General features: G+C 38.3%; 1 protein-coding gene across 11 annotated transcripts in view; it reads left to right on the top strand.

Annotated features, from left to right (window-relative positions):
* LOC126291722 (uncharacterized) overlaps positions 1–27,258 on the top strand; it is a 144,283-nt gene that overhangs the window by 83,199 nt on the left and 33,826 nt on the right. For all 11 annotated transcript variants that reach the window (XM_049985384.1, XM_049985382.1, XM_049985381.1 and 8 more), the window contains one exon: positions 283–332. In XM_049985384.1, the coding sequence (XP_049841341.1) occupies positions 283–332 (50 nt within the window). The remainder of the gene's footprint in view (positions 1–282; positions 333–27,258) is intronic.

Raw genomic sequence — 27,258 nt, 5'->3', positions numbered from 1 at the left:
GACTACTCAGCTGCATCTATAACGTGGTGCAGGTGCTGCTGAACACCGACATCAACATGTGATAGAGACATGATCTACGGATGGCAGTTTTGGTCCACCCAAGATATTTTTTTTTCTTTGATGCCCTCCATATCTGATCAATATTTCTCCATCTTTTATCTTGGGACGTGCCTGATGGCAGAATGGCAACTCCACACAGGTGTTGTTGTGATTATTGTCATTATTATTGTTGTTATTATTGTTATTTATTATTATTACAGATGTTCTCCATCCTTCTTTCAGGAGCTCAAGGATGAAGCTACGTTGACACATAATCACAGTGCAGCAGAAAGGTATTGTACAGTATTTTTGTATCGTAAATTTTTGATTTTGTGTACTGTGTTTCAGCTTAACATTACAAACAGCACAGCAGAAAACATGGCAATACGCACATATGCACACGATTTGATGACTGCTGTTGATCAGTATCTGTGATTTCCATGTGCTGTTCTGCTGCGACACACTCAGCCGTAGGCTCCTTTTCAACCAACAGCAAGCATTCTTGCAATGGAGTGATGTCTACATTTATTTTTCTTTCTGTTTGTACCCCAGTTGTACAAAATTTATGATATGGCAACATTTTCCAGCTTCAATATAATTAATATTTCTTTTCCACAAAGTTGGGAAGAAGGCACACTTTAAAATAGGTCACACTAAGCTTTGATAAAATTGTTCATCTGTTGAAATAAGAGAAAGCAAAAATAAATTTGGACTACACTAAGTCAATTTCCTCTAATCACCTTGCCTAATGAATAAAGTTTTGCAGTATGCAAATGTCATCTCTTGATATGGGCAGCTCACGAATTTCTGTCCACTTGGCAAACAGTGGACACTCATTGACAAATACATTCATCACAACACAATAAGAAATGAATGTTTGTCCACCCGTGAAAAAGTATCATTTGGCATACACTTTTTATGACATTGACATTTCTCATGAGGGATCAAGTGTGGTCACATCTCTTATAAACTGTCCTCAATTGTTAATCTGTGCAGCACCACACACTTATTTGGAAGGTGAAGAAAAAAAAGTAGAATATGTGTATCAGATAACTTGATATAATATCCTTCAGTATGGTTGGTTGGTGGGTTTGGGGTATAAAGAGACCAAACAACTATCCTCCAGCATGGCTGTCAGTGTTTAGAAGTGACTTTATTGTTTGTGATGCACAAGCTGTTGACGTGCGCAGAAATAGGCATATCCCAACACCTGCTGTTCTTCAGCCATAACTGTTACTTGCAACACTTACAGTGCTGACATTGTCACATGAAAATGTTTTTTTAAATTTTGAAAAAAAAAAATCGGTATTGAGATACTTAAGTAATTGGGCTATGCATAGCTCTGTTTAAAAAGAATGTCTCAATAAATTCGCAGATCTTCTGTCATGCCCTGCACCTAAACTCGGTGCAAATAATAACATGTACCTGTGATATTGCTGTCAAATTGTAAATGCATTGGTTAGAATTATAGATTAATAAAATAATCAGAAATATTAAATAAAAGATAAGAAATAATTAGTAAAAGGGTTTTATTCTAATGTCTGAAATTTATGAAGATGACACCAGAGAATTACATTAAATAATGTTTATTCCAGTAACAAATCTCAAATAAACGGTAAGTGGTCCTACCATTACCAGTTATACAACAGTCAGAAAGATAACCTTATTAAAATGTAATGAAGGTAATTGTGTTACAAGAATGGTATCAGAACCCTCACGGTAAATAGTCATCCAAGAAATGCAAAAAACTTAAGTTCGTTTTGTGATCACAGTAAATGAAATAGTCATTAGCTCAAAATAATTCATGATTCTGAATAATGATTTATGCATAAACACACAAGAGATAAGGAATAGATACTCATACTGTGTCTAGTTTTAATTCTATAATACAGGGAGAAAAAGTCGAAGTTCTGAACTGGGGCATCTTCAGACTTTATGAAAGTTAAAGTCCCATTGAAAGTTAAAGTAGTCTAGCAGACATTTATAGCCCAGAATTTATCAACTACACAACAGTATCAAATGGTACCTCAATGTAAAAGTCCTTAATCACTCCCTTGAGAGCACCACTCAAAAAGTGCCCATCTTCACTTGATTCCAGTACTGTACCGCCACTGGCTAATTCTCATTGGCTGAAGGCCACATTCACGAAAAATACATTATTCTTATGTTCTGTAGGCTGACTAAACTTGACCACTTTCAGCTCTAAAATAATAAATTGTAACAATTTTTAATAAAAAGAATGTCACAAATATTTGGCCACAATCAGATAAAATAATAGTTCATTCATAAATGAACAAGCCAGCATTCTTGCACATGTGTGTTCACATTAAATGACAGTAAAGTATCAATTAAACAATTCCTTAGGCCATCTTTACATAAGCATCTTCTGGCACTCTTTTCAATTATGGTGTCAGTGAATACATGCAAGTGATCACTTTTAAGTTACAGTGGTTTTTAGTATCAACTATCATCAACATTTAAATTAAGTTATTGGCAAAAGTAGTAAAATACTTATTAAATGACTACACAAATATGACAAAACATTTGCCATTCATGCTGCATTCAATTGCTGCCTTATTGTGCAGAATACAATGTTCTGACAGATGTTTTCATAATGAAAAAGATATAAAAGCATAATACATCAATAAATAAAATAGATACAGATGTTAAGCTTTGAGGGATGATAGCTAAAGTGCTGTGCTATGATCTGAGACACTGTTGAAATCATTTAAAAGTGGTTAGTTTTGAGTTTCATTGTGTAGATATTTGGTAACTATGAATTATTCACTTTTGTAGGTTTTAAGATATGTTATTGTTTCATTTGATGTGCTTCACTTTTCTGAGACTGCAAATGTATTCAGATGTGCGTGACTATGGAACTGTGATTTATTATTGAACTTCTGTGAGTTGTAAGTAGATTTCTGACTGCCTTAAACACTGCCGTCACTGGTACATCTCCTGCACTCCTGCAATACGAGCAATCACTGTCCAAATTTTCCATATCTGAGCACTCACTGACTGCCTTTTTACCTGAGCTCACCTGGAGCAGCTGAGTGGCCTCCTCACACTGCTGACTTGCACTCAGCCAAATAAGCTTACTCACAACTCCTCAGTGCCAACCCTAGACAGATGAATAGTGTGTCTGAATGTGTAACATTACAGTGGGGATGGATGTTAGCCAGTAGCTCAACATGCAGTAGCAGATGTTAAACACACCAACAGCACATAAAGCATTGTGATATGGGCCATGGTTCAGAATAATAAGTTATATACAGTAAGAAAGAAAATTTGTGTGTAGCCAAGCACAATGACCCACATACCTGAACCCCCCCCCCCCCCCCCCCCCTTGCCTCCCCAGGGCTCAGCACTCTGGTGAGCTCGTGCCTGGCTGCCATGGGGGCCCAGCCTTTGCAGTATTTTTTTTCCCTTCTGTGCTGCATGTCTGTCCTCATGCTGTTCTTTTTCCCCTCATGTGGGGAACACGTCTGGGTTATTTCTGGAAATGTGTTCTGAATTTTCAGTAGCCTGACATCAGAACAGTGCCTCTTCTGTTCTTTCTTCATTCTCCATCTCCTACCTACATCATACTTCACGAGCCACGTAATGGTGTGTGCGGGACAGTACTTTGGTACCACTATCTAATCCCTCCAACCCCGTTCCACTCGCGAATACTGCATGTGGAGAATGATTGCTGGTAAGCCTCTGTATTGGCTCTAATTTATTGAATTTTCTCCTTGTGCTCAATATGCGAGATGTATATGGGGGAGAGGGGACGGGGGGAAGTAATTTGTTGTCTGACTCCTCCTGAAAAGTGCTATCCTGAAATTTCTATAGTAAATCTCTCCATGATGCACAATGCCTCTCTTTAACATCTGCCAGTGGAGTTTGTTTATCTCTCTCGCCAGCTAAACAATCTCGTGATGAAACGCACCTCTATTCGTTTGATCTTCTCTATCTCCTCTACCAGTCCAATCTGATAGGAATCACGGATAGATGAACAATATTCAAGAATCAGGCAAACAAGTGCCTTATTTGCCACTTTTTTCAATGATGGGTTACATTTCGTTAAGATTCTTCTGATGAATCTGAGCCTGGTCTCTGTTTGTCCCACTATCTGTTTTATGTGGTCATTCCTCTTATGATCGCTCTGGATAGTTACGCACGGATATTTTATGGCAGATGCTGTCTCCAACTGTTTGTCATCAACAGTTTAGCTGTACAGTAGTGGATTTTTTCATATGTATGCACAATATGTTATATTTATTTATGTTCAGGATCAACTGCCAGAGCCTGCACAATTCATCAATTCTCTGCAGGTCGTTCTGAAAATTCTTATTTTGTGGAGTTGCTACTTTGCTATAGACAACTGTGTCATCTGCGAATAGCCTTAAAAAGCAACCGACACTTTCTACTAGATCATTTATTTGTATGGTAAACAGCAATGGTCCTTTCGCACTTCCCTGTAGTACTCCAGGTATTACCTTTATATCTGTCGAAGTGTTAAGTTCTCTCTGCAAGAAAGTCTTGAATCCAATTGCATATCTGCTCTGATACTCCGTAAGCTCGTATTTTGTTCATTAAACGGCAATGCGGGACAGTGTCAGGTGCCTTACTGAAATCTAGGAACACGGTATCAGCCTCAGTGCCATTGTCCACTACGCTGTGGATCTCATGGAGGAACAGAGCAAGCTGATTTTTGCAGGATCTCTGTTTGTGGAATCTATGTTGATTTTTGTACAGAAGATGTTCAGTTTCCAAAAATGTCATAATTATTGATCATAAAACATGTTCCATAATTCTACAACAGATTGATGTCAGCAATATAGATCTGTCATTGGGTGGATCTGTATTACGGCATTTATTAAAAACAATATGTCCTGCACTTTTTCCAATTGTTAGGTATCTTTCCTTGCTCAAGCGATCAACGATAAATTACCGTTAGAAGGGGGCAAGTTCTTTCACATAATCTTTATAGAATCTTATAGGTATCTCATCTGGTCTTGACACCATTCCACTACTAAGCAATTGTAACTGCTTTTCAATTCTGCAATTGTTTATCTCAATATCTCCCGTCTGCCATTTCAACATTCGTACAATGATTGAAAGGAGGAACAGTGTTACGATCTTCCGCAGTGAAACAACTTCGGAAGACTGAATCCAGTATTTTGGCTTTCTTTGTGTTACCTTCCGTTTTGATGACAGTGTGGTCGCTGAGAGAATGAATAGATGATTTTGACCCACTTACTGATTTCAAATATGACCAAAATCTCGTAGGGTTTTTACTCGGGTCAGTTGACAACATCTTACTTTCAAATTCATTGAACACTTCTCTCATTGCTCTCCTTAGACTCATTTTTGCTTCATTCTGCTTTTGTTTGTCAGCTAGGTTTTCACTCCTCTTGAATCTGAAATGAAATGCTCTTTGTTTACATAGCACCTTCCTAACACGACTATTAAAACCCATGGTGGATCTTTCCCATCCCTTAAAACCTTACTTGGAACATACTTGTCTAGGACATATTGAACGATGCCTTTGAATTTTTTCCATTTGTTCTTCACATCTTCGTCCTCATCACCAAACATTTGATGCTAACTGCTGAGATATTCTGAAATTTGTATCCTGTCACCCTTACTGAGCAAATATAGGGTGATTCAGGAGGAAAGGTACATGCTTTGAGGGGTGATAATATTAGTGATTCTGAACAAAAAACTTTGTGTGGACGTATGTCCTATTCCAAATGGTTTCCGAGATAGAACATGTTTAATATCACTCTTGTACGTTTTTCTTGAATAACTCAAAAACCACACCCTCCAGCGAAAAAGTGTCGCAGTACAAAATTAAACTATTTTAAGTTTCCTATAGAAAAAGTTCCTGTTCATTTTTTTCTCAATAACAAATGGTTTGTGCAAAGAGAGTGGGAGAATGTTGAAAAACTCTCTCAACGTGCATGCGCTGTAGCTTACGTAGATTTTGTAGGCCAATTTGAGGTAGCATATTGAGGTAGCAACTTGAGATGAACGGGACACTTGTGCTCTACCAAGTTGGGAAACTTTTTAAGAGACAGTCTCTATTACTTCTAATCTGATCATGTAAGCACAGAAAAGATGTGGAATGATTTCAAAGAGATAGTATCAACGGCAATTGAGAGATATATACCACATAAATTAATAAGTGAGGGTACTGATCTCCCAAGGTTCACAGAACGGGTCAGATTGCTGTTGCAGAAACAACAAAAAAAAGCATGCCAAATTTAAAACAATGCAAAATCCCGAAGATTGGCAAAGTTTTGCAGAAGTTTGAAATATAGCGTGTGCTTCAATGCGAGATGCTTTTAATAATTTTCACAACGAAACTCTGCCTCAGAATCTGGCAGAAAACCCAAAGAGATTCTGGTCATATATAAAGAATTCACTGATGATAGTGCCACTACAGCAGAGTTATTAAACACGGTTTTCTGAAACTCCTTCACCAAAGAAGATGCAGTAAATATTCCCGAATTCCAATCAAGAACAACTACCAAGATGAGGAACGTAGAAGTAGATATACTCAGTGTAGCAAAGCAGCTTAAATTACTTAATAAAGGTAAGGCTTCTGGTCCAGATTGAATGCCATTCATGTTCCTTCCAGGGTATGCTGATGCAATAGGTCCATATTTAGCAATTATATACAACTGCTCGCCACAGAAAGTTCCATGTCTAAAGACTGGAAAATTGCTCAAGTCACACCAATACTGAACCAGGGAAATAAGAGTGATGGTGGAATTGCAGGCCCATATCACTAACATCTATTTGCAGCAGGGTTTTGGAACATATACTGTGTTCGAACATTATGAATTACCTCAAAGAAAATGATTTATTGATACATAGTCAGCATGGATTCAGGAAACATTGTTCTTGTGAAGTAGCTCTATATATTCATGAAGTAATGAGTGCTGCTGACAGGGGATGTCAAATTGATTCCATATTTTTAGATTTTCAGAAGGCATTTGACACTGTTCCTCACCAGCACCTTCTAACCAAACTGTGTGCCTATGGAATGTCGCCTCAGCTGTGTCAGAAAGGTCACAGATCGTAGTAATAGGTGGAAAGTCATCAAGTAAAACAGAAGTAGTATCCGGCATTCCCCAAGAAAGTGTTATAGGCCCTCTGTTGTTCCTGATGTATATTAACAACACAGGGGACAATCTAAGTAGCCCTCTTAGATTATTTGCAATGATGCTGTCATTTACCGTCTTGTAAAGTCACCAGATGACCAAAACAAATTGCAAAATGATTTAGATAAGATATCTGTGTGGTGCGAAAAGTGGAAATTGACCCTGAATAAATAAAAGTGTGAAGTTATTCACATGAGTACTAAAAGAAATCCACTAAATTTCGATTATGCGACATGTCACACAAATCTGAAAGCTGTAAATTCAACAAAATACTTAAGGATTACAATTACAAATAACCTAAATTGGAACGATCACATAGATAATTCTATGGGTAGAGCATATCAAAGACTGTGATTCATTGGCAGAATACTTAAAGTTGCAACATATCTACTAAAGAGAATACTTACACTACTCTTGTCTGCCCTGTTCTGGAGTATTGCTGTGTGGTGTGAGATCCACATCAGGTGGGACTGAGAGATGATGTTGAAAAAGTTCAGGGAAGGGTGACTCATTTTGTATTGTCGCGAAATAGGGGAGATGGTACCACAGACATGATACGTGAATTCGAGTGGCAATAATTAAAACCAAGGCGTTATCTCCTCCAATTGTGAAAACATTATGTTGGCACTCACCTACATAGATCGAAATTATCATCATGATAAAATACGAGAAATCAGGGCTTGCAGAGAAAAATTTAAGTGCTCATTTTTCCCGCATGCCATTTTAGAGTGGAATGATACAGAGACAGCTTGACGGTGGTTCATTGAACACTCTGCCAGGCACTTAATTGTGAATATCAGAGTAATCATATAGGTGTCGATGTAGAACAAAGAGGAATTGCGGCTATTCCTGGAATTGCAGTGTCCCCTTGTTTTGTACCTGCATATTACAACATTGTGTCCTTGTGACTGATTTGACCTCCCACATTTTCTTACAGTTCACTTTGACCTTCCCCCTGAGGATGGCATTTCATCTCATGGGGGAGTCATGCTTCTCGTCTGGGATGATTTTCATAGTCAAACCATCTCACTGAACACCTGGCTACTGCAAGCTGTTGCAGTCCACATTTTCCTTCCTTGCTCCACCTTTTCTCTTTGTACTGTCTGCATCTGTCCATGATTCAGTGTCACAAAGGAGGACTTCCTCCAGCTAATTGGTCATCTCCTTCACCCCTTCCTGCTGCTCAGTGACTTTAATGCACACCATCCCCTCTGCGGCTCTTCCAGAACCTGTCCAAAAAATGTCGTCCTGGCTGACTGTCTCAATCAGTTCAACCTGATCTGTCTTAACGCTGGAGCACCCATGTTTCTTCCAGACTCCATGCAAACATGCTTCCATTTGCACCTGTCATTCTGCACTGCCCAGCTTGCTTCTTATCTCGAGTGGTCTGTTGTCTCTGACATGTACTCAAGCAACCATTTCTTGTGTGCTATCCATTTGCTGACTCCTACCCCACCTATGTGTAAACCCAATTGGCTGCTTTCTAAGGTTGAATGGAGGCTGTACTCTTCCCTGGCCATCTTCACCAAACAGGATTTCCCCAGTTGTGATGACCAGGTAGCATACCTTTTAAACATTATTCTTACAACCACAGAATGTACCATTACTTGCACTTCATCTTTACCGTGGCGTGCCCAGGTCCCTTTGTGGTCTAAGGCATGCCACAACGCAATTTGCATGCGGAGACATGCTCTTCAAATTTTTAATCTTCATCCTACAATTGTGGACTATTCGTTATAAACAGTTGCATGCACAGTGTCATCGCATTCTTCAGGACAGTAAAAAAGCTTGCTGGATTTCATTTACTAGTTCTTTTAACAGTTCAACTCCCTCTTCCATCATATGGGCCTACCTACTCCTACTGTGGCTCTTTGAGTCCAAGGTCCATTCCTCAATTTCCAGGCTGACTAGCAGATGATGTCATTGTAGACTGCATTGCTGTCTCCAACATCTTAGGCTGCATTTGTGCGGAAATTTCGAGCTCTACTCACTATCACTCTGCCTTCTTCTGTTGGAAATGAATGGAGGAGGCTCGGGTGATACCCTTCTCCTCTCAGTGGAAGTATATGTATCTGATTGCAGTACTGGTTGCTGAGCCTCATAGTGTAATGTTAAAGATAAGGACACTTGTAACTTATGTGAAGTATTTTATTCCGAGAGCCCAGAATTTTAATTTTCTGTCTCACTGTCTCATCTTACATTAGGGTTATGTAGCATAAGTCGGTGAAGTGGCCAAATATTTGTTGTGCTTGTTGTATACAGGCTCTGAGGTGAGGCAAGAGTTTGTTTGCTTTTTACACAGCATTATCTCCTGATACTTTCTAAAGTCACGCACTCTATGATGGAAGAACATGCAATATTCCATTCTTTCACATTAACTAGTCGTGCGCATTGGTACAAAATAGGGATAGGTAAGCTCTGGCGAGTGAACAGATGACAATAATAATAGTATCAGTAACAAACTGACAATGAATGAAGTTTATTGCATTACAAAAGAATGTTAAGAATTAAAAATAAAAATAGGCTGATGTTCAGCAGGCACAATGCAAAGGTTTTTGTAACATTTAGTTACTGAATTCTGTTGTGGCTGTTTCCAGAGAAGAAAAATGAAGCGATACACATTGGTAATCCAGTGAGATCTGAACCATCAACTACCCTTTGTGTAGCATCATGGAGTGAGAATGATGCCATGGAGCAAACATGACACTGGTTTAGCTCTCTGCCATTGCTCTGATGATAATCAGTGCAGAGTTCACAACATGAAATACAAAACCAGATGAAATATAAGTGTGGAATTACCTTCCTAGCATTGAAAAATTGAACTTACAATGTCGATCTCATATGTATGCGATGGCTATTTAGATTACTTCATCAGTATGAAAACAGACTGTTGTGAGGATTTAGCATAATCACTTTGCATGGATCCCGAAAATGAGTGAACAGTCATGAGGCGCCAAACATCATCAGCAATATTGACAACTCTCATCTGTACTAGCAATATGAAGATCTTCATGGATTGCTCACAATGTCCTCACTGCTATTCACAGCCTACTTCAGTCAGCCTTCAGTGGAACTGTGCTTCAAGACATCGATCTAAGTGACAACTTCTAACCGATGTAAGGTTACACCACTAAAACATATAAATGAGTTGCAGTCTTATCCAGTTTGATTTGTGGGAAAAGCATATTTTAACAAAGCTAAAAATGTGTGCAAAACAACCTTGTCGAAAATGTCAGTAAATAGTAAGCTACTATGCACTGTTGACCTCAGATGGACTGTATCTAGTTCCAATCTAGTGTCCTGCACAACTGGAATATTGGGAATACTGCCAAAATCTAGAGATGTTATGGATAATAGACTAAAACATAGATGCCACATAGTAATGCATTAAATTGTAGATTCACAGGAAAAATTGAACATGTGACTACAGAAGTAGAAACAAAACAGCTTAATGTGCATTTGTGCACTTTCATATTTTTTTCATCTCTAGATCTACCGTAAGTAACACATACTCGCAAGCTTGTTCATAGATTATGTGGTTTGTCCCATCGTGCTTGATACTGAGATGATGACAAAACACAGATTTGTGTCACTAACGGTTGCTTTGAATCTGTTCAAGAGATTTTTTCCTGTTTTGTTGGTGATCTAAAGAGGTTCCTGTGACATAGATGAGGTTTCCAGGAGACAATGTGAGAAGGAGTGTTAACAATCATGACTTCGGTTGTGACAGTTAGTGGGTCAGTTAATGTAGTAGCGAAAGGAAGTGATAATACAAATCTTTTGCTGAAAAAAAAGAGAATAATTTTGAAAGCTGCCACTCTTTTAGAAAGGGAGCATTTTACAGTTATGCGGACAAGGCATTGCTGTAGTGAACATACTTACATTGCCATAATTGTAGCTGATGTAGATAGCTCGCAATGGGAAAGATGAAAGTAGCAGTATCTTGTGCATGAAATGTCCATTATGGAATCAAAGAATTTTGAAAAGTACAATATCTTAAGTGGGAATTATTCAGAATATTAAGGAAAAGCCAAGGAAATTTAGCAGGACCAGTCACTCACTCACAAATCGCTGTTATGACGACAGCATTACCAAACAATTCCTATGGTATTGGAAAGTCTTGACTATGCTAACTGGTATGATGCAAGGTAGGATCTGGACATTGTCTAGCTCGAGGCACTGTGCTCTCAGATATTTTTTAATTTTGAATTGCTGTAGGGAGCAACTACCATCTTAAACAATTTGGTGATTACAAAAAACAAAGGGCTTTCTGCGTTAAGTTCTGATGGTCAGACAAATTAACATTTTCCAAAATCAATTAGGCAGGCCGAAATAAGAGAAGTTTTTAATACATTCAGTAGCAATCAAGAGACAGGGTAAGATAGTCAGAAACTGACTAGGATAAGTGAAATATAAGATACTGCTAAAATTGGACATATTTTTGAAGTAGATTTAGAATATCCAAAGAATTACATGGTCTACATAAAGATTTATCATTAGCCCCTGAAAATGAAATTGTGCCAGGAACTAAAGTAAGCAAGTCTTTGAAAACTCTGAATCATAAAAAAAAAAAAAAAAAAAAAAAAAAAATATGTAGTTCGCTATAGAAATCTTAAACAATATTTAGTATTCCAGATGAAATTAACAAAAATACATAGAGTTTTAAAATTTAAATAATCAAATTGGTTAAAGTAGTATTTAGATTTAAATACAGAAATGAGAACTAAAGCCAAAAAGATTTTCAAAAATATTTCTATAAATAGTTGAATAATTCAGTGTTTGGTAAGACAGTGGAAAATATTAGAAATAGAGTTGATATAAAATTAGTATTAGATGAAGATAAGTATTATAAAATTATAGCTAAACCAAACTTTAAAGGAAGAACGATATTTAGTGAAAATCTTATGAATAAAACACAAATTACGTTTAATAAAACAATCTGTGTTGGAATGAGTATAACTGGGTTATCTAAAGAACTTGTGTACGATTTTCACTACAGAATAATGAAACCAAAATATGGAGAAAATATTGAGTTGTGTTATCCAGATACAGACAGTTAAATCTACAATATAAAAACTGAAGCTCTCTGTGAAGACATGAAAATGATGACTGAGAAATTTGATACTAGTGAGTATCCTGAAAATAATATTTATGGTATTCCACAAGTAACAAATAAAGATTAAGGAAAAATGAAAGATGAATGCAATGGAGAAAATAATGGAAGAATTTTGTGGATTGAGAGCAAAAATGTATTGTTATAAAGTTGGTAATAAAATAGAGAAAAAAATGTAAAGGAGTTAAAAAATGTATTGTTAAACTTAGAATAAGCTTAGAAGATTATAATGATTGATTGTTTAACAATAGGGAACAGTACAGAAAAATTAATATGATTTGAAGTGAAAAAAAAAAACAACAAAATATACACAGTTGAAATAAACAAGAAAGTGTTCAGTCCTCATGATGACAAAAGATGTGCTTTGGAAAATAAAATAGATACATTTCCATACAGACATTACAAATAATAAAACGTCTAATAAGAATTTTTCTATATAAATTGAGACTAATCAAGATGCTCAGCAACACAAATGTCCCAAAAGAGATTTAAAAATTAAATAAGTTAGAGGTAAATGTGTTGCACAATATTACTGGATGTTGTTGTTGTGGTCTTCAGTCCTGAGACTGGTTTGATGCAGCTCTCCATGCTACTCTATCCTGTGCAATCTTCTTCATCTCCCAGTACCTACTGCAACCTACATCCTTCTGAATCTGCTTAGTGTACTCATCTCTCGGTCTCCCTCTACGATTTTTACCCTCCACACTGCCCTCCAATGCTAAATTTGTGATCCTTTGATACCTCAAAACATGTCCTACCAACCGATCCCTTCTTCTAGTCAAGTTGTGCCACAAACTTCTCTTCTCCCCAATCCTATTCAATACCTCCTCATTAGTTACGTGATCTATCCACCTTATCTTCAGTATTCTTCTGTAGCACCACATTTCGAAAGCTTCTATTCTCTTCTTGTCCAAACTAGTTATCGTCCATGTTTCACTTCCATACATGGCTACACTCCAAACAAATATTTTCAGAAATGACTTCCTGACACTTAAATCTATATTCGATGTTAACAAATTTCTCTTCTTCAGAAACGCTTTCCTTGCCATTGCCAGTCTACATTTTATATCCTCTCTACTTCGACCATCATCAGTTATTTTACTTCCTAAATAGCAAAACTCCTTTACTACCTTAAGTGTCTCATTTCCTAATCTAATTCCCTCAGCATCACCCGATATAATTTGACTACATTCCATTATCCTCGTTTTGCTTTTGTTGATGTTCATCTTATATCCTCCTTTCAAGACACTGTCCATACCGTTCAACTGCTCTTCCAAGTCCTTTGCCGTCTCTGACAGAATTACAATGTCATCGGCGAACCTCAAAGTTTTTACTTCGTCTCCATGAATTTTAATACCTACTCCAATTTTTTCTTTTGTTTCCTTTACTGCTTGCTCAATATACAGATTGAATAACATCGGGGAGAGGCTACAACCCTGTCTCACTCCTTTTCCAACCACTGCTTCCCTTTCATGCCCCTCGACTCTTATGACTGCCATCTGGTTTCTGTACAAATTGTAAATAGCCTTTCGCTCCCTGTATTTTACCCCTGCCACCTTTAGAATTTGAAAAAGAGTATTCCAGTCAACATTGTCAAAAGCTTTCTCTAAGTCTACAAATGCTAGAAATGTAGGTTTGCCTTTTCTTAATCTTTCTTCTAAGATAAGTCGTAAGGTCAGTATTGCCTCACGTGTTCCAACATTTCGACGGAATCCAAACTGATCCTCCCCGAGGTCCGCATCTACCAGTTTTTCCATTCGTCTGTAAAGAATTCACGTTAGTATTTTGCAGCTGTGACTTATTAAACTGATAATTCGGTAATTTTCACATCTGTCAGCACCTGCTTTCTTTGGGATGGGAATTATTATATTCTTCTTGAAGTCTGAGGGTATTTCGCCTGTCTCATACATCTTGCTCACCAGCTGGTAGAGTTTTGTCATGACTGGCTCTCCCAAGGCCGTCAGTAGTTCTAATGGAATGTTGTCTACTCCGGGGGCCTTGTTTCGACTCAGGTCTTTCAGTGCTCTGTCAAACTCTTCACGCGGTATCGTATCACCAATTTCGTCTTCATCTACATCCTCTTCCATTTCCATAATATTGTCCTCAAGTACATCACCCTTGTATAAACCTTCTATATACTCCTTCCACCTTTCTGCCTTCCCTTCTTTGCTTAGAACTGGGTTGCCATCTGAGCTCTTGATATTCATACACGTGGTTCTCTTCTCTCCAAAGGTCTCTCTAATTTTCCTGTATGCAGTATCTATCTTACCCCTAGTGAGATATGCTTCTACTTCCTTACATTTGTCCTCTAGCCATCCCTGTTTAGCCATTTTGCACTTCCTGTCGATCTCATTTTTGAGACATTTGTATTCCTTTTTGCCTGCTTCATTTACTGCATTTTTATATTTTCTCCTTTCATCAATTAAATTCAATATTTCTTCTGTTACCCAAGGATTTCTAGCAGCCCTCGTCTTTTTACCTACTTTATCCTCTGCTGCCTTCACTACTTCATCCCTCAGAGCTACCCATTCTTCTTCTACTGTATTTCTTTCCCCTATTCCTGTCAATTGTTCCCTTATGCTCTCCCTGAAACTCTGTACAACCTCTGGTTCTTTCAGTTTATCCAGGTCCCATCTCCTTAATTTCCCACATTTTTGCAGTTTCTTCAGTTTTAATCTACAGGTCATAACCAATAGATTGTGGTCAGAGTCCACATCTGCCCCTGGAAATGTCTTACAACTTAAAACCTGGTTCCTAAATCTCTGTCTTACCATTATATAATCTATCTGATACCTTTTAGTATCTCCAGGGTTCTTCCACGTATACAACCTTCTTTCATGATTCTTAAACTGGATAAGAATATTTAAATACTAGATATGTATGGAGCTTAATAATGAGTTTGAGATTATTTTACTTGATAGATATTATAATTTGATTATTGATTTGGATTTACAAGTAACTGAAAGAGAACAGATGAAACTGAAAGGAATGAAGAAACTTAAAAATAGAAACAATGAATTTCATGATCTGGAATTCACTCTGTGAAAACTTTTTTAAAATTTCATTTTTTACTATTAAATTTTATATCCTTTAAATGGACAGTAGCAAACAGCTAAATAGTGTGGTGACTTTCTAGAGAAAAATAATGTTCATGAATTTTATAAAGATAAATATTGAAGAGATGGATATTGTTGGTTTTTTAAAGAATTTGAAATATATTATCTGACAATTAAAGTTACTTGTGAACATGGTAGAACTGTAAGTAATTAGGTAAGGAATAGATTTCTTACGTTCACCATAATTCATTTTATTTATTTTCTTACATTCACCTTTGATTTAAAAAATAATGAATTTATAATAAGTGAGTATGATGATAAAAAATATTTTTATTAATATTCTAAGTAATTTAATATAAAGTAGATGTTTTTTAAATGAAAATATGCAAATTTTGACCTAAAATTTGGAGTATAGGAGGATAAAAGTACCGGTCCTGGGTAACTTGGATAAGTTTTACTAATATTTAGAAATAAGTTTCTTGATTCACACTAGAGCAAATGTACTTTCTGTACGTATCACTTTGCTGACGTCACGAGTAATTTCTGCATTGGCACTTTATCCCGCTGTTGGCTCTGAGAGCATCAGATGGCCACCTGTCTCTGCAAGCCAGTGTGGGACCCTGCCACTCATTCCTTACTCCATTCATACTGCACCACTGATACATTCACTTCATGTATGTGAAATAACATAACTCAAAATAAAGTATACTGCAATCTTCTCTGAAAGTAGGAAGTACCTTACAAATGCTGTGCACTCACCATTTGCTGATTTCTGCTGCATGAGCCATCTCTCTTGCCTGTTAAAGGGAACTCTCCAAGACTGTGAACAAGCTGCACTATCGCGCCATTAGGTGTATCACTGAGTTATGTTGTGGGATGACTCTTGTCCCTGAAAACACCGTTATACATAAGCAGGGTGATAATGGAGTGTTATCACAGGGCAACCCAGTTGCTGGGAAGTTTGAGCACTTTGCGCTAAAGCTATAATTGGCCCTACTCTGAATGCCAAGAAAGAGATCGCAGGAAAGCTCTTAGTAGGGTCCTGTATATGGATGCTCATGTGCATGTGTTTGATCCAATGCATGTGGGATCTTCCCACATTCCTCTCACAAGGGTGCAGCTGGTAAAAAAGGCGTTATTAATGTCCAAAACAACGATGGCATTTCATGTTTTGTGTAGTCCATAGTCACTTATGGCTTGTGAGAGAAAAATTAAACAAAATCCTGAACATACCAGTAAGTGCCAAGTGGATATTCGTAGGTATTATAAACATGATGGTATTGAGTGTCCCATAAGCCTTCAGGATATCTGTAATTTAAGATGCCGAAATCCAATGTATCTATTATTGTACATGTCATACTTCATCAAAATTGGTGGTCAGCGTGCATAACATTTCCAAGGATCAGAAGGAGCACTACTTCTAGATCAAAAAACATGTACTGCCTTATATGGGAATTCAGGCTTTCTTGGAAGTCTTGATGATGAAGTTTTCTCCCTTTATCAGCTGAGTCAGCATGTCATTTCTGTGGCAAACTTCCGATAAATTTCTGCAGGACGATTCCTTGACTCAGCCGATAATGCAAGAAAACTTTATCATTAGTAGCCTTCTTTCTTTGCCCTCAGTTCAGTAAACTCAGTCATGAATGGCATTTTTGCTATAGGATCCTGAACTGGTTTACTACAAGCAAGCAAATAGAGCATCTGGTGAACTGCTCTACACAGGACCTGATACTTGCAGAAATAGCCATTGAGTCATATAAATTCCTCAAGTTAAAGGATTCTCTCTACAAGGAGAAAGTACCCTTTGTTGTATATGCTGACTTTGTGCGCATTCTCGCTACTGTGGCAGACTTTGAGGGTGACCCCACTGCTCCAAAAATAACATTTACTTGTTGTGGCAGTTTTATTAAACTGTATGTGCATCTGATTCGAATTGTAATAATTTTCTGTCATACGTTGGGGATGATCTTGCAATGTGGTTGGTCTCTGAGCTTGAAAACCTTGCAAAACGGTAGATCACAGTACAAGTACACAGTTGATTGCTACAATACACACATACTGTTGATTGCTATACTTGTGGGGTGCCATTAGCTAATAAAGCTGAAACACTGTGAAGGGGTCATTGCAATGTAACTGACAAATAACATGGTACTGCCCACAATTAATGCAGCTTGAATTACCATTTCCCATACCTGTTTTCATCGCTAATTTAAATGGGTATAATGTTCACTTCCTTGTGGAGCCCTTGACTTATTTCAGCCTGCACCATGATCAGTTTAGTATCCTGCTAGACAGCACAGAGAAATATGTTTAGTTTTTGAAGAGAATCACCAAGATGATATTGCTGCACTTCATGGCTCACTAAGATGGAATAGTGTGTCATGGGCATTTACATCTCACTCAGGCTCCATTCCCAATAAATTTCAGTCCATAATGAAGAAACGAATACATCCACATGAATATCTGTATTTTGTGGAGAAGTTCAACAAAACCAAGCTGACCAACATAACCAAATTCTCCAGCTAACTTTCAGGCACTGCCGTGTCAGATGCAGAGTATGAGCATGTGGTGAGTGATATGTGGAGACTTGCTGTGACTTGATTGAAATGCAACATGCAGACAAGAGTTTTCTGGATAGAATCATCACAGGTGATGACAGTCGGTGTTATCTATGCAAATGTATCACAAAACAACTAAATACCAAAATTCACAAGGAGGATCAACATATTGATGACATAGCCAACTTTCAGAGCAGTGTGAAGTGGAAGTTGAACAACATCCCAAAGAAAGACTTTTCTAACAGTCTCACATATGTTATGAATGTTCTGTGGGTTGCATTCAATTGGGGGAAACTAAATAGACTATCTGAAACATTTCAACCACCATCTTAACTTTTCTTGCTTGCTCATTAATTGAGTCTTGAAATATTTGGTCTGATGTGGTGCATACAGATTAAATAAAAATAGTTGCCTCATGTTGACAGTCATTTTGTGAGCTCTCCAGATATTAGAAGTTCAGCAGAACGCTAAAACATTAATTAAAATGTAAATCATGTTCATACATGTTTTTCATAACACAAATGAAGTTTGTTAATTTAGTAAACAATGGTGGCCAGCTTTCTCCACCATCTATAAATTTGTGCTTTCTTATTATGGAGAGCTTGTACTATTTCAGGTTTATTCATGATTTTATTAATGACTATTTGAATAACTGAGAAACCAACTAATAGTTTAAATTTTAAATAGTTGTCACGGGAAATATATCAGGTTAATTCATGTTCTCTGGGAGACTGAATACTGGCACATTGTGGTAGACATACTGTAATTAAATCAGCTGTAATTTTTGATATGGCTAAAATAATTAAAGTGTGGTTTTATTATGGTGATAGATGAGATTTACATCTTTTATCTCATTTCTCATATATTTTATTGTGATTTAAAAGTGTATGTGGAATTTCAGTTTCATTTTTTCTATAGTAAAATTCTTAACTGTAAAGAAATGTAACAATTTGTATTAACTGCTATACAGTTATGAACTATTTCATTCTGTGATGTCTCAGCCTCACAATATCCATGGTGAGTTTTATGGTATCATGATGATAGGCTGTGGAACATAATTTTACTGAATTATTGTAGCCATATTGGAATCGGCACACAGTGCCTGCATTTGAGGTCCCTTTATCTTCATTTACATTGCCCCCAATGGTTGCTTCCCCATCCACAAGGTGAGACATGACCCTAGTGGCAAGCTGTTTCTTGTAGCTGCTCGCTTTCTTGGCTGCTAGCCATTGCTGGCCCAGCAGCTCTTGCTGTCAAAATAAACTCCATACCTCCCACCACCCCCACTGCTCCTTTGTCTTTGCAAGACATCAGTTCATAATGTTGCAGGTGTGTAGAAGAATGCGAAGTGTATAAAAGCGTGTCAAAATCTTTAGGGATTTATTCTTGACATCAAAACACTCAGCATGACCATATGATTATGGACCTAAAAATCTTTTGATAGGAAGGTATGTAAGGAATTCACTGTATTTACACCCAATAGTGTAATTTCCCTCAGATGTGCATTTTCGCTCATATTCATGCTTACAGTTGTTCATGGTATCTGTGTATTTTGTCTGTTTGTTCTGTTTTAAAGTACTTTCCATCACAATGTTGTATTCAGTGTTTGTAATGTTGGATACAAATTGCGTGTACAGCCTAGCAGATGGGACTGTGGAGGCAGTATATTAAATTTGAGCTCATTGTTGCCATGAGAGGCAGTTATCTCTCACAAGAACATTAGTACTACTCTACCAAGATTTGCAAGAGGCAGTCTCATTTGAAAAGATAATTGCAAATGGCGGGAGACCGTGTACTATGTGAATGCCTGAGCATGAAGAACAAATTCTTCATACTGTGAATGAAACTCCATCAACAAGTATTGGTAGAGTTGTGAGAAGAGAAGGCATTAATTCCATGACAGTTGGAGCATTCTGCATGAAAATCTTTTATACCCATATAATCTTCAAGGGATTCAAGGTTTAAATGGGTCAGCCTTTCAGCTAAGAACTTTCTGTCTACACATAATAGGGCAGTGTGTGGTGTTTCTTCAGCTCTTGGCACATAGATTATTCACTGATGAGGCTAGCTTTCCAAGTGATGGGTTTTTCAGTTGTCATAAGAACTACATCTGGGTGTATGAAAACCCTCATGGAATGTGACAAGATGGACATTGACATGTTGGGTGGGATCATTCTTGACTGATTCTTTGTTCACTACTTCTTTCAGCAATGCCTTACAGCACAAATATATCTGTATTTTCTCAGACATGAGTTGCTTAATTCATTTATTGATAAACCTCTAGATGTCATCCAATGAATGTTGTTTGTATATGATGATGCTCAACCTCACTTGACATGTATAATTTGCCAGTATCTCAGTAAACAGTTTCGAAAGAGGTGCATTGGTCACAGGGAACCTACTGCATTGCCAACCAATTGCCAGGTTCAAATACAGTGGATTTTTTGCTCTGTAGGTATTAAGAACCATTAGCATATTCAACATGTCTTGAGGGATAGCATCCAAAATAGATTTGACCAAATAACGAAGACAGCAGGAGTTTTCCACCGAGTATGGAATAGAGGCTCAAAGGAAGCGTGAAAGCAAGAGATGAGCATTTTGAACAATTTCTGTAAATGTAAATGTGTTGGGTAAATGTATCAATCTTTAGTCATGAGTAACAAAATACTTTCATAGCTCCCTACTGAAAGGTTTTTGGACCCATGTTCATATGAAGATTTTATAGGTTTTGGTGTCAAGAATAAATCCCTATGTTTTATATGTACTTTGCAGTTAACCAAGGAGGGGATAGATATGTATATAGCAAAACTGTTTGTGAAGGAATGAACCCTCCATACCCTACAATTTTTTAAAGAAACTCCTAAGGAAAGAGTGACTGCTGCATAACAGGTACAAACGGAGGGAGGGAGGGTTATAGGTAGAGGGAGGGTTATAGATAGCGAGATGTGGAATTAAACATGTTTGATTGTCTGAAGGGCAATGAGTGAACCCTCAGCTGTGACCCATAACAGACTCTTTTAGGAAGTCTGCTCACCAAGGCCAAAGCCATTCTGCTCCTTTTTAAGACAGTGGTAACAAATTTACTGTCCAGACACTTACTGATGACACAAGAATCAAAGAATGACAAGAGCAGAAATGCTGAAATCGATTTTCATATGTTCCTTTAATGTGGAAAATTTCACCGTACTGCAACAGAATATTACTTTCACCACTGCAAGAATAGTGATAATAGTTTCAGTAATGCAGAGAACAGCTGAAACCATAAAAGTTTATCAATGCCCTAGGAACTCATGAAGTTTCTGTAAGATTGTATGAAGATTTTACAGCTGATTTACCCTTTACTATATGGACTAGTTTTACAAATATACACACGTGAACTCAAATGTAATGAGATACATCAAAGACAGTGATTTCATCTATGTCAACCAACACTCTCTCAATTCATCTTGAAAGCTATAGTAAACTTTAACCAGGGGATTGTAATATTAATTAATTTCTGAAAATCATGTGATTCCATCCCACAGTACCACATACTAGTGAAAGAAAGATCTTATCAACTAATAAATGAAACTTGTGACTGGACTGAATATTTTTTAATAGATTAGACACAGCATGTTGTCTTGGATGGATATTCAGTGACAGGAATAGAAGCAAATTCAGGCAGACCTCATAGAAGTGTATTTGAACACTTATTGTTGATGTTGTACACACTCCTGGAAATGGAAAAAAGAACACATTGACACCGGTGTGTCAGACCGACCATACTTGCTCCGGACACTGCGAGAGGGCTGTACAAGCAATGATCACACGCACGGCACAGTGGACACACCAGGAACCGCGGTGTTGGCCGTCGAATGGCGCTAGCTCCGCAGCATTTGTGCACCGCCGCCGTCAGTGTCAGCCAGTTTGCCGTGGCATACGGAGCTCCATCGCAGTCTTTAACACTGGTAGCATGCCGCGACAGCGTGGACGTGAACCGTATGTGCAGTTGACGGACTTTGAGCAAGGGCGTATAGTGGGCATGCGGGAGGCCGGGTGGACGTACCGCCGAATTGCTCAACACATGGGGCGTGAGGTCTCCACAGTACATCGATGTTGTCGCCAGTGGTCGGCGGAAGGTGCACGTGCCCGTCGACCTGGGACCAGACCGCAGCGATGCACGGATGCACGCCAAGACCGTAGGATCCTACGCAGTGCCGTAGGGGACCGCACCGCCACTTCCCAGCAAATTAGGGACACTGTTGGTCCTGGGGTATCGGCGAGGTCCATTCGCAACCGTCTCCATGAAGCTGGGCTATGGTCCCGCACACCGTTAGGCCGTCTTCCGCCCACGCCCCAACATCGTGCAGCCCGCCTCCAGTGGTGTCGTGACAGGCGTGAATGGAGGGACGAATGGAGACGTGTCGTCTTCAGCGATGAGAGTCGCTTCTGCCTTGGTGCCAATGATGGTCGTATGCGTGTTTAGCGCCGTGCAGGTGAGCGCCACAATCAGGACTGCATACGACCGAGGCACACAGGGCCAACACCCGGCATCATGGTGTGGGGAGCGATCTCCTACACTGGCCGTACACCTCTGGTGATCGTCGAGGGGGCACTGAATAGTGCACGGTACATCCAAACCGTCATCGAACCCATCGTTCTACCATTCCTAGACCGGCAAGGGAACTTGCTGTTCCAACAGCACAATGCACGTCCGCATGTATCCCGTGCCACCCAACGTGCTCTAGAAGGTGTAAGTCAACTACCCTGGCCAGCAAGATCTCCAGATCTGTCCCCCATTGAGCATGTTTGGGACTGGATGAAGCGTCGTCTCACGCGGTCTGCACGTCCAGCACGAACGCTGGTCCAACTGAGGCGCCAGGTGGAAATGGCATGGCAAGCCATTCCACAGGACTACATCCAGCATCTCTACAATCGTCTCCATGGGAGAATAGCAGCCTGCATTGCTGCGAAAGGTTGATATACACTGTACTAGTGCCGACATTGTGCATGCTCTGTTGCCTGTGTCTATGTGCCTGTGGTTCTGTCAGTGTGATCATGTGATGTATCTGACCCCAGGAATGTGTCCATAAAGTTTCCCCTTCCTGGGACAATGAATTCACGGTGTTCTTATTTCAATTTCCAGAAGTGTATTAATCACTTGAAAGACAATATTAAAAGTGACAATACAGTTTGCAGCTGATCCAGTTATTTATTTATGTGGAAGTACTGTCTTGAAAAGTCTACACAAAAAATCATTCTGTCCTTGATAAGATTTAGAACTGTTGCAAAGGTTGGCAACTTGCTTCAAATGTAAAACTGTGCATTCCTCAAAATGCAGAAACAAGCACAATATCAACGAGTCTTAGTTGAAATCAGTCAACTCATTCAAATATGTGGGTGTAATAATTGGTGGGAGCAGGAAATGGAGTGGTTACATAGGCTCATCCATAGGTAATGCAGGTGGTAGGATTTAGTCGATTGATAGGGTACTCAGAAAATGCAATCTGTCTGCCAAAGAAATTCCTCAGAAAACACTTAAATGTTGCAAATACAGTATTAAATGTATGAGACCCATACCAGATGTGACTAACAGAGTATACTGAAGGTATACAAGGAATGGCAACAGAAATTCTGTTTCCCATTTTTCTTTTTACTTGCAGGAGAGGGTTGTGGATATATTGAAAAATCTATACTGGCTGACACTTGAGGATGCTGTACGAGGGGGTGTGTTCATTGTATTGGACAAAAATATTGAGTTCGAACTTGAGTGTGACAGCAGTTGTCAGGTTACATGTAACATGTCTAGGTGGAACCAGACTAATTGATTGATGTTTTTACCGGCCTCCCGATTCTGCTGTGACAGTTCTAGGGTCATTCAAAGAAAGTCTGTGTTTAGTAGCACATAAATACCCAGATCATACAATACTGGTTGTTGACGACTTTAACCTACTGAGTATAGACTGGGATGTCTATGGATTCACTGCAGGTGGTACAGTCAGTCAGTCTTGCAATGTACTACTGATCATGTTTTCCAAAAACTTCCTTGATCAACTCGTTAGACAACCCACACACATTGGAAATATTTTAGACTGTGCTGGTACAAACAGGCCTGATGAAGTCTTCATAGTGACAATGGTTACTAATGTTAATAAACCTCTCAAAAAGGTGTGGAGATTGTTTACGCTACAAAAAGCAGATAAGCAGTTGTTAACATTGCACTTAGATAATGAGTGGACTTCATTTAGCTCCAGATGGACAGATATAGAGGGATTATGGGCAAAGTTTAAACAAATTATAAATCACTCTTTGGAAATGTATGTGCCAAGTAAATGAATTAAGGATGGAAATGACATTCTGTGGTTTAATAATCAAATTTGAAATATGCTGAGGAAATAGAGCTGCTGCACTGTCAGTCCAAAAAATATTGCAGAGATTGTTGACAGGTGAAAGTTAGTAGAAATTCCTGCATCGCTAAGAAGGGCAATGCGCAAAGCACACATCAACTTCCACCATCATACAGTACCTGAACGAAAGATATTGCCAAGAACCTGAGAAAATTCTGGTCATGTGTAAAATCACTAAGGCTTCTGTCCATCCCAAAGACTGCAGAAGGAAGGCTGAAGTTTTAAATTTCACATTTAAGAAATAATTCATGCAAGAGGATCGTACTGCTGTACAGACCCTTGCATGAAACACATACAAAATGACATCTGTGGCACAGAGAAGCAACTCAAAAATTTGTAAATCCGAAGTGGGTTCCAGCTGAGCTTGGTTATTTATTACATTTCAGAGTACTCTGCAGTATTGGCCTCTTACTTAGTCTGCATTTATTGCTAATCTCTCGCCCAGGAAAATGTCCGAAGTGAACGGAAAAAAGTGCTGGTGACAACTCCTTTAAATAAGAAAGGTAAAAGAACTGGCCAATATAATTAATAATTAACATTAGTTTGCTGTAGAATTCCTGAACATATTCCAAGATCGAATAGAATCAATTTCCTTGAGACAGAAAAGCTTCTGTTCACAGTTCAGCACAGATTTAGAAAGCATCACTTATGCAAAACTCAGTTTGCCCTTTTCTCATGTGGATGGAGGACAACAGGCAGATTAGATATTCTTTTTTTTTTTTTTTGGAAACCATTTGATGAAGGTCTGAGCACACAGTTTACGTTTCCAGGTATGTGAGTGGCTCGAAGACTTCTTAAGTAAAAGAACCCAGTACGCGGTCCCCTAGAAGAAGGCTATTGTCAGGAGTGCCCCAGGGAAGCATGACCTGACAGACAGTGTGAACAGCAATTTACAGCTGTTTGCTGTGGACACTGTGGTGTATGGGAAGATGGCATCATTGACTGACTAGGAATATACAAAATGTACACAGAATTTCTCGTTAATGTGATGAATGGTAGCTTGCTCTAAATGTAGAAAAATGTAAGTTAAAGTGGATGAATAGGAAAAAGAAGTCCTGTAACATTAGAATACAGCATTAATAGGCTACAGGTTGAGGCAGTCACTTTGATTAAATATTCAAGCATAATGTTGCAAAGATGTATCAATGGAATCAGCATATCAGATTGATAGTAGGGAAGGCGAATGCTTGACTTCGTTTTATTGAGAGAATTTTGGGATAGTGTAGCTCCCCATAGTGCGCTATTGTGACCCATTCTTGAGAACTGTCTGATTGTTGGGATCTACAACAGACAGATATTGTAGCAATTCAAAGGCAGGCTTCTAGTTTCGTTACTGCTAGGTATGACTAACATGTGAGTTTTTCAGAAATGCTTAGTGAACTTTAATGGGAGATCCTGTAGGGATAATGACAGTCTCTCCATGAGGCACTATTGTGCAAATCTAGAGTACTAGCATTTGAGGCCGATTGCAGAATGATTCCATTGCCACAACATACATTTCAAGTAAGGACCATGAAGATAAGATGCGAGAAATTAGGAGTCGTATGGAGGCTTTTAGACAACCGTTTTTCCCTTGCTCTATTTGCAAGTGGAACAGGATTGGAAATGACTGGTAGTGGTGCAAGGTACCCTCTGCCCTGCACCGTACAGTGTTTTCCGGAGTATGTATGTAGACGTAGATGCAGATAAATACCAAATTTCCATTGACAGCCTATTTACAATGTTTCCAGAGCCAATATTAACTGAAGATTCCCTGTAGATATTTTAAGCTCTCTTTATATCACGCTCATACCTCTGTGAAGACAAGATTATACCAATCACTGCACACACAGAGACATTGTAGTGATCATTTTTACCATGCACGACACATGAATGGAACAAGAATAAACACTAATAGGTGATAGAAATACAGTTGGAAGTATACTCTTCTTTGCAGTTCATTGTGATTTGCCGAGTATGGTTGGTCATGTGGGTTATGTGTAAAATATTCAAAATAAAATTGATTCCCAGTGAGTGAGACTTTTACCAGAGCAGCAAGATGTTTATATATTTGGACTCAGAAATGAAATTTGAGATCAGTTAAACCATCTTTGTGTGATATCTTGTGTTTCCCTATATTCAGCTCTTGCAAATGATCCAACACAAATACTCAGACTTGCAAAAGATTGATATGTTTGGATGAATTGAAGGTTGCATATTGAGTAAGTTACATTACAAACACATGAAGACTGCATATTTTATTCCATATTACCACAGTAGCTGCGTATTATATTCTGCATAATTTGCATGTGGCCCACATACCTTACCTTTCTTGCAGGTCATTTGCATAGTCAAACAACTGCCCCAAAAAAAGATTAAAGGGTGTTTTTTTGGCCAGCTGTGTTTGTTTTTGCATATAACCATAAAACAAATTTACACTTCTTCAACCCTGTATCTTTTTCATTGTAAAGTTTCGTTGTTTGAGCGTAAAATGTTTGTCCACATTGTGAAACAATAATTTTTAATGCAAGCATTCAACTGCTACCTTTTATAAACTGTAATAGCAATGAAATTATAAACAAAATTTAAAAATAATTACCATAATCCAACATATTGGTGTGCAAAACAATAAATGTATTACAGGGTGATTATAATTAAAGTTAAGCTTTCAAAATGCTGTAAAAATAGCACCACTGGTCAGAATGATGTCTAATTGCAACAGAATATTATTGGGGAAGGGGGAAATGTATGGCAAAAGAAAAAAAGTGTGAAAATTGATCAATAGATGGTGCTGTATGTGTCAGAACATGTAAATGAAACCACCTGTCATGCATACGACCTATTGAAGTTGGTATAAACATGCCGAGTACACAGCTTTCGCTTCTTTCGCATCTGCAATGTTTACCAAGATTGTCTCAAGGCAGGATCGCCCTCTGCTTGTAAAGCTGTATTACAAGAATGATGACTGCACCA

The sequence above is a fragment of the Schistocerca gregaria genome, chromosome 9 (genome assembly GCF_023897955.1).
Source record: "Schistocerca gregaria isolate iqSchGreg1 chromosome 9, iqSchGreg1.2, whole genome shotgun sequence".
Classification (NCBI taxonomy): Eukaryota; Metazoa; Arthropoda; class Insecta; order Orthoptera; family Acrididae; genus Schistocerca; species Schistocerca gregaria.
This window is presented reverse-complemented; position numbering and strand designations above follow the sequence as displayed.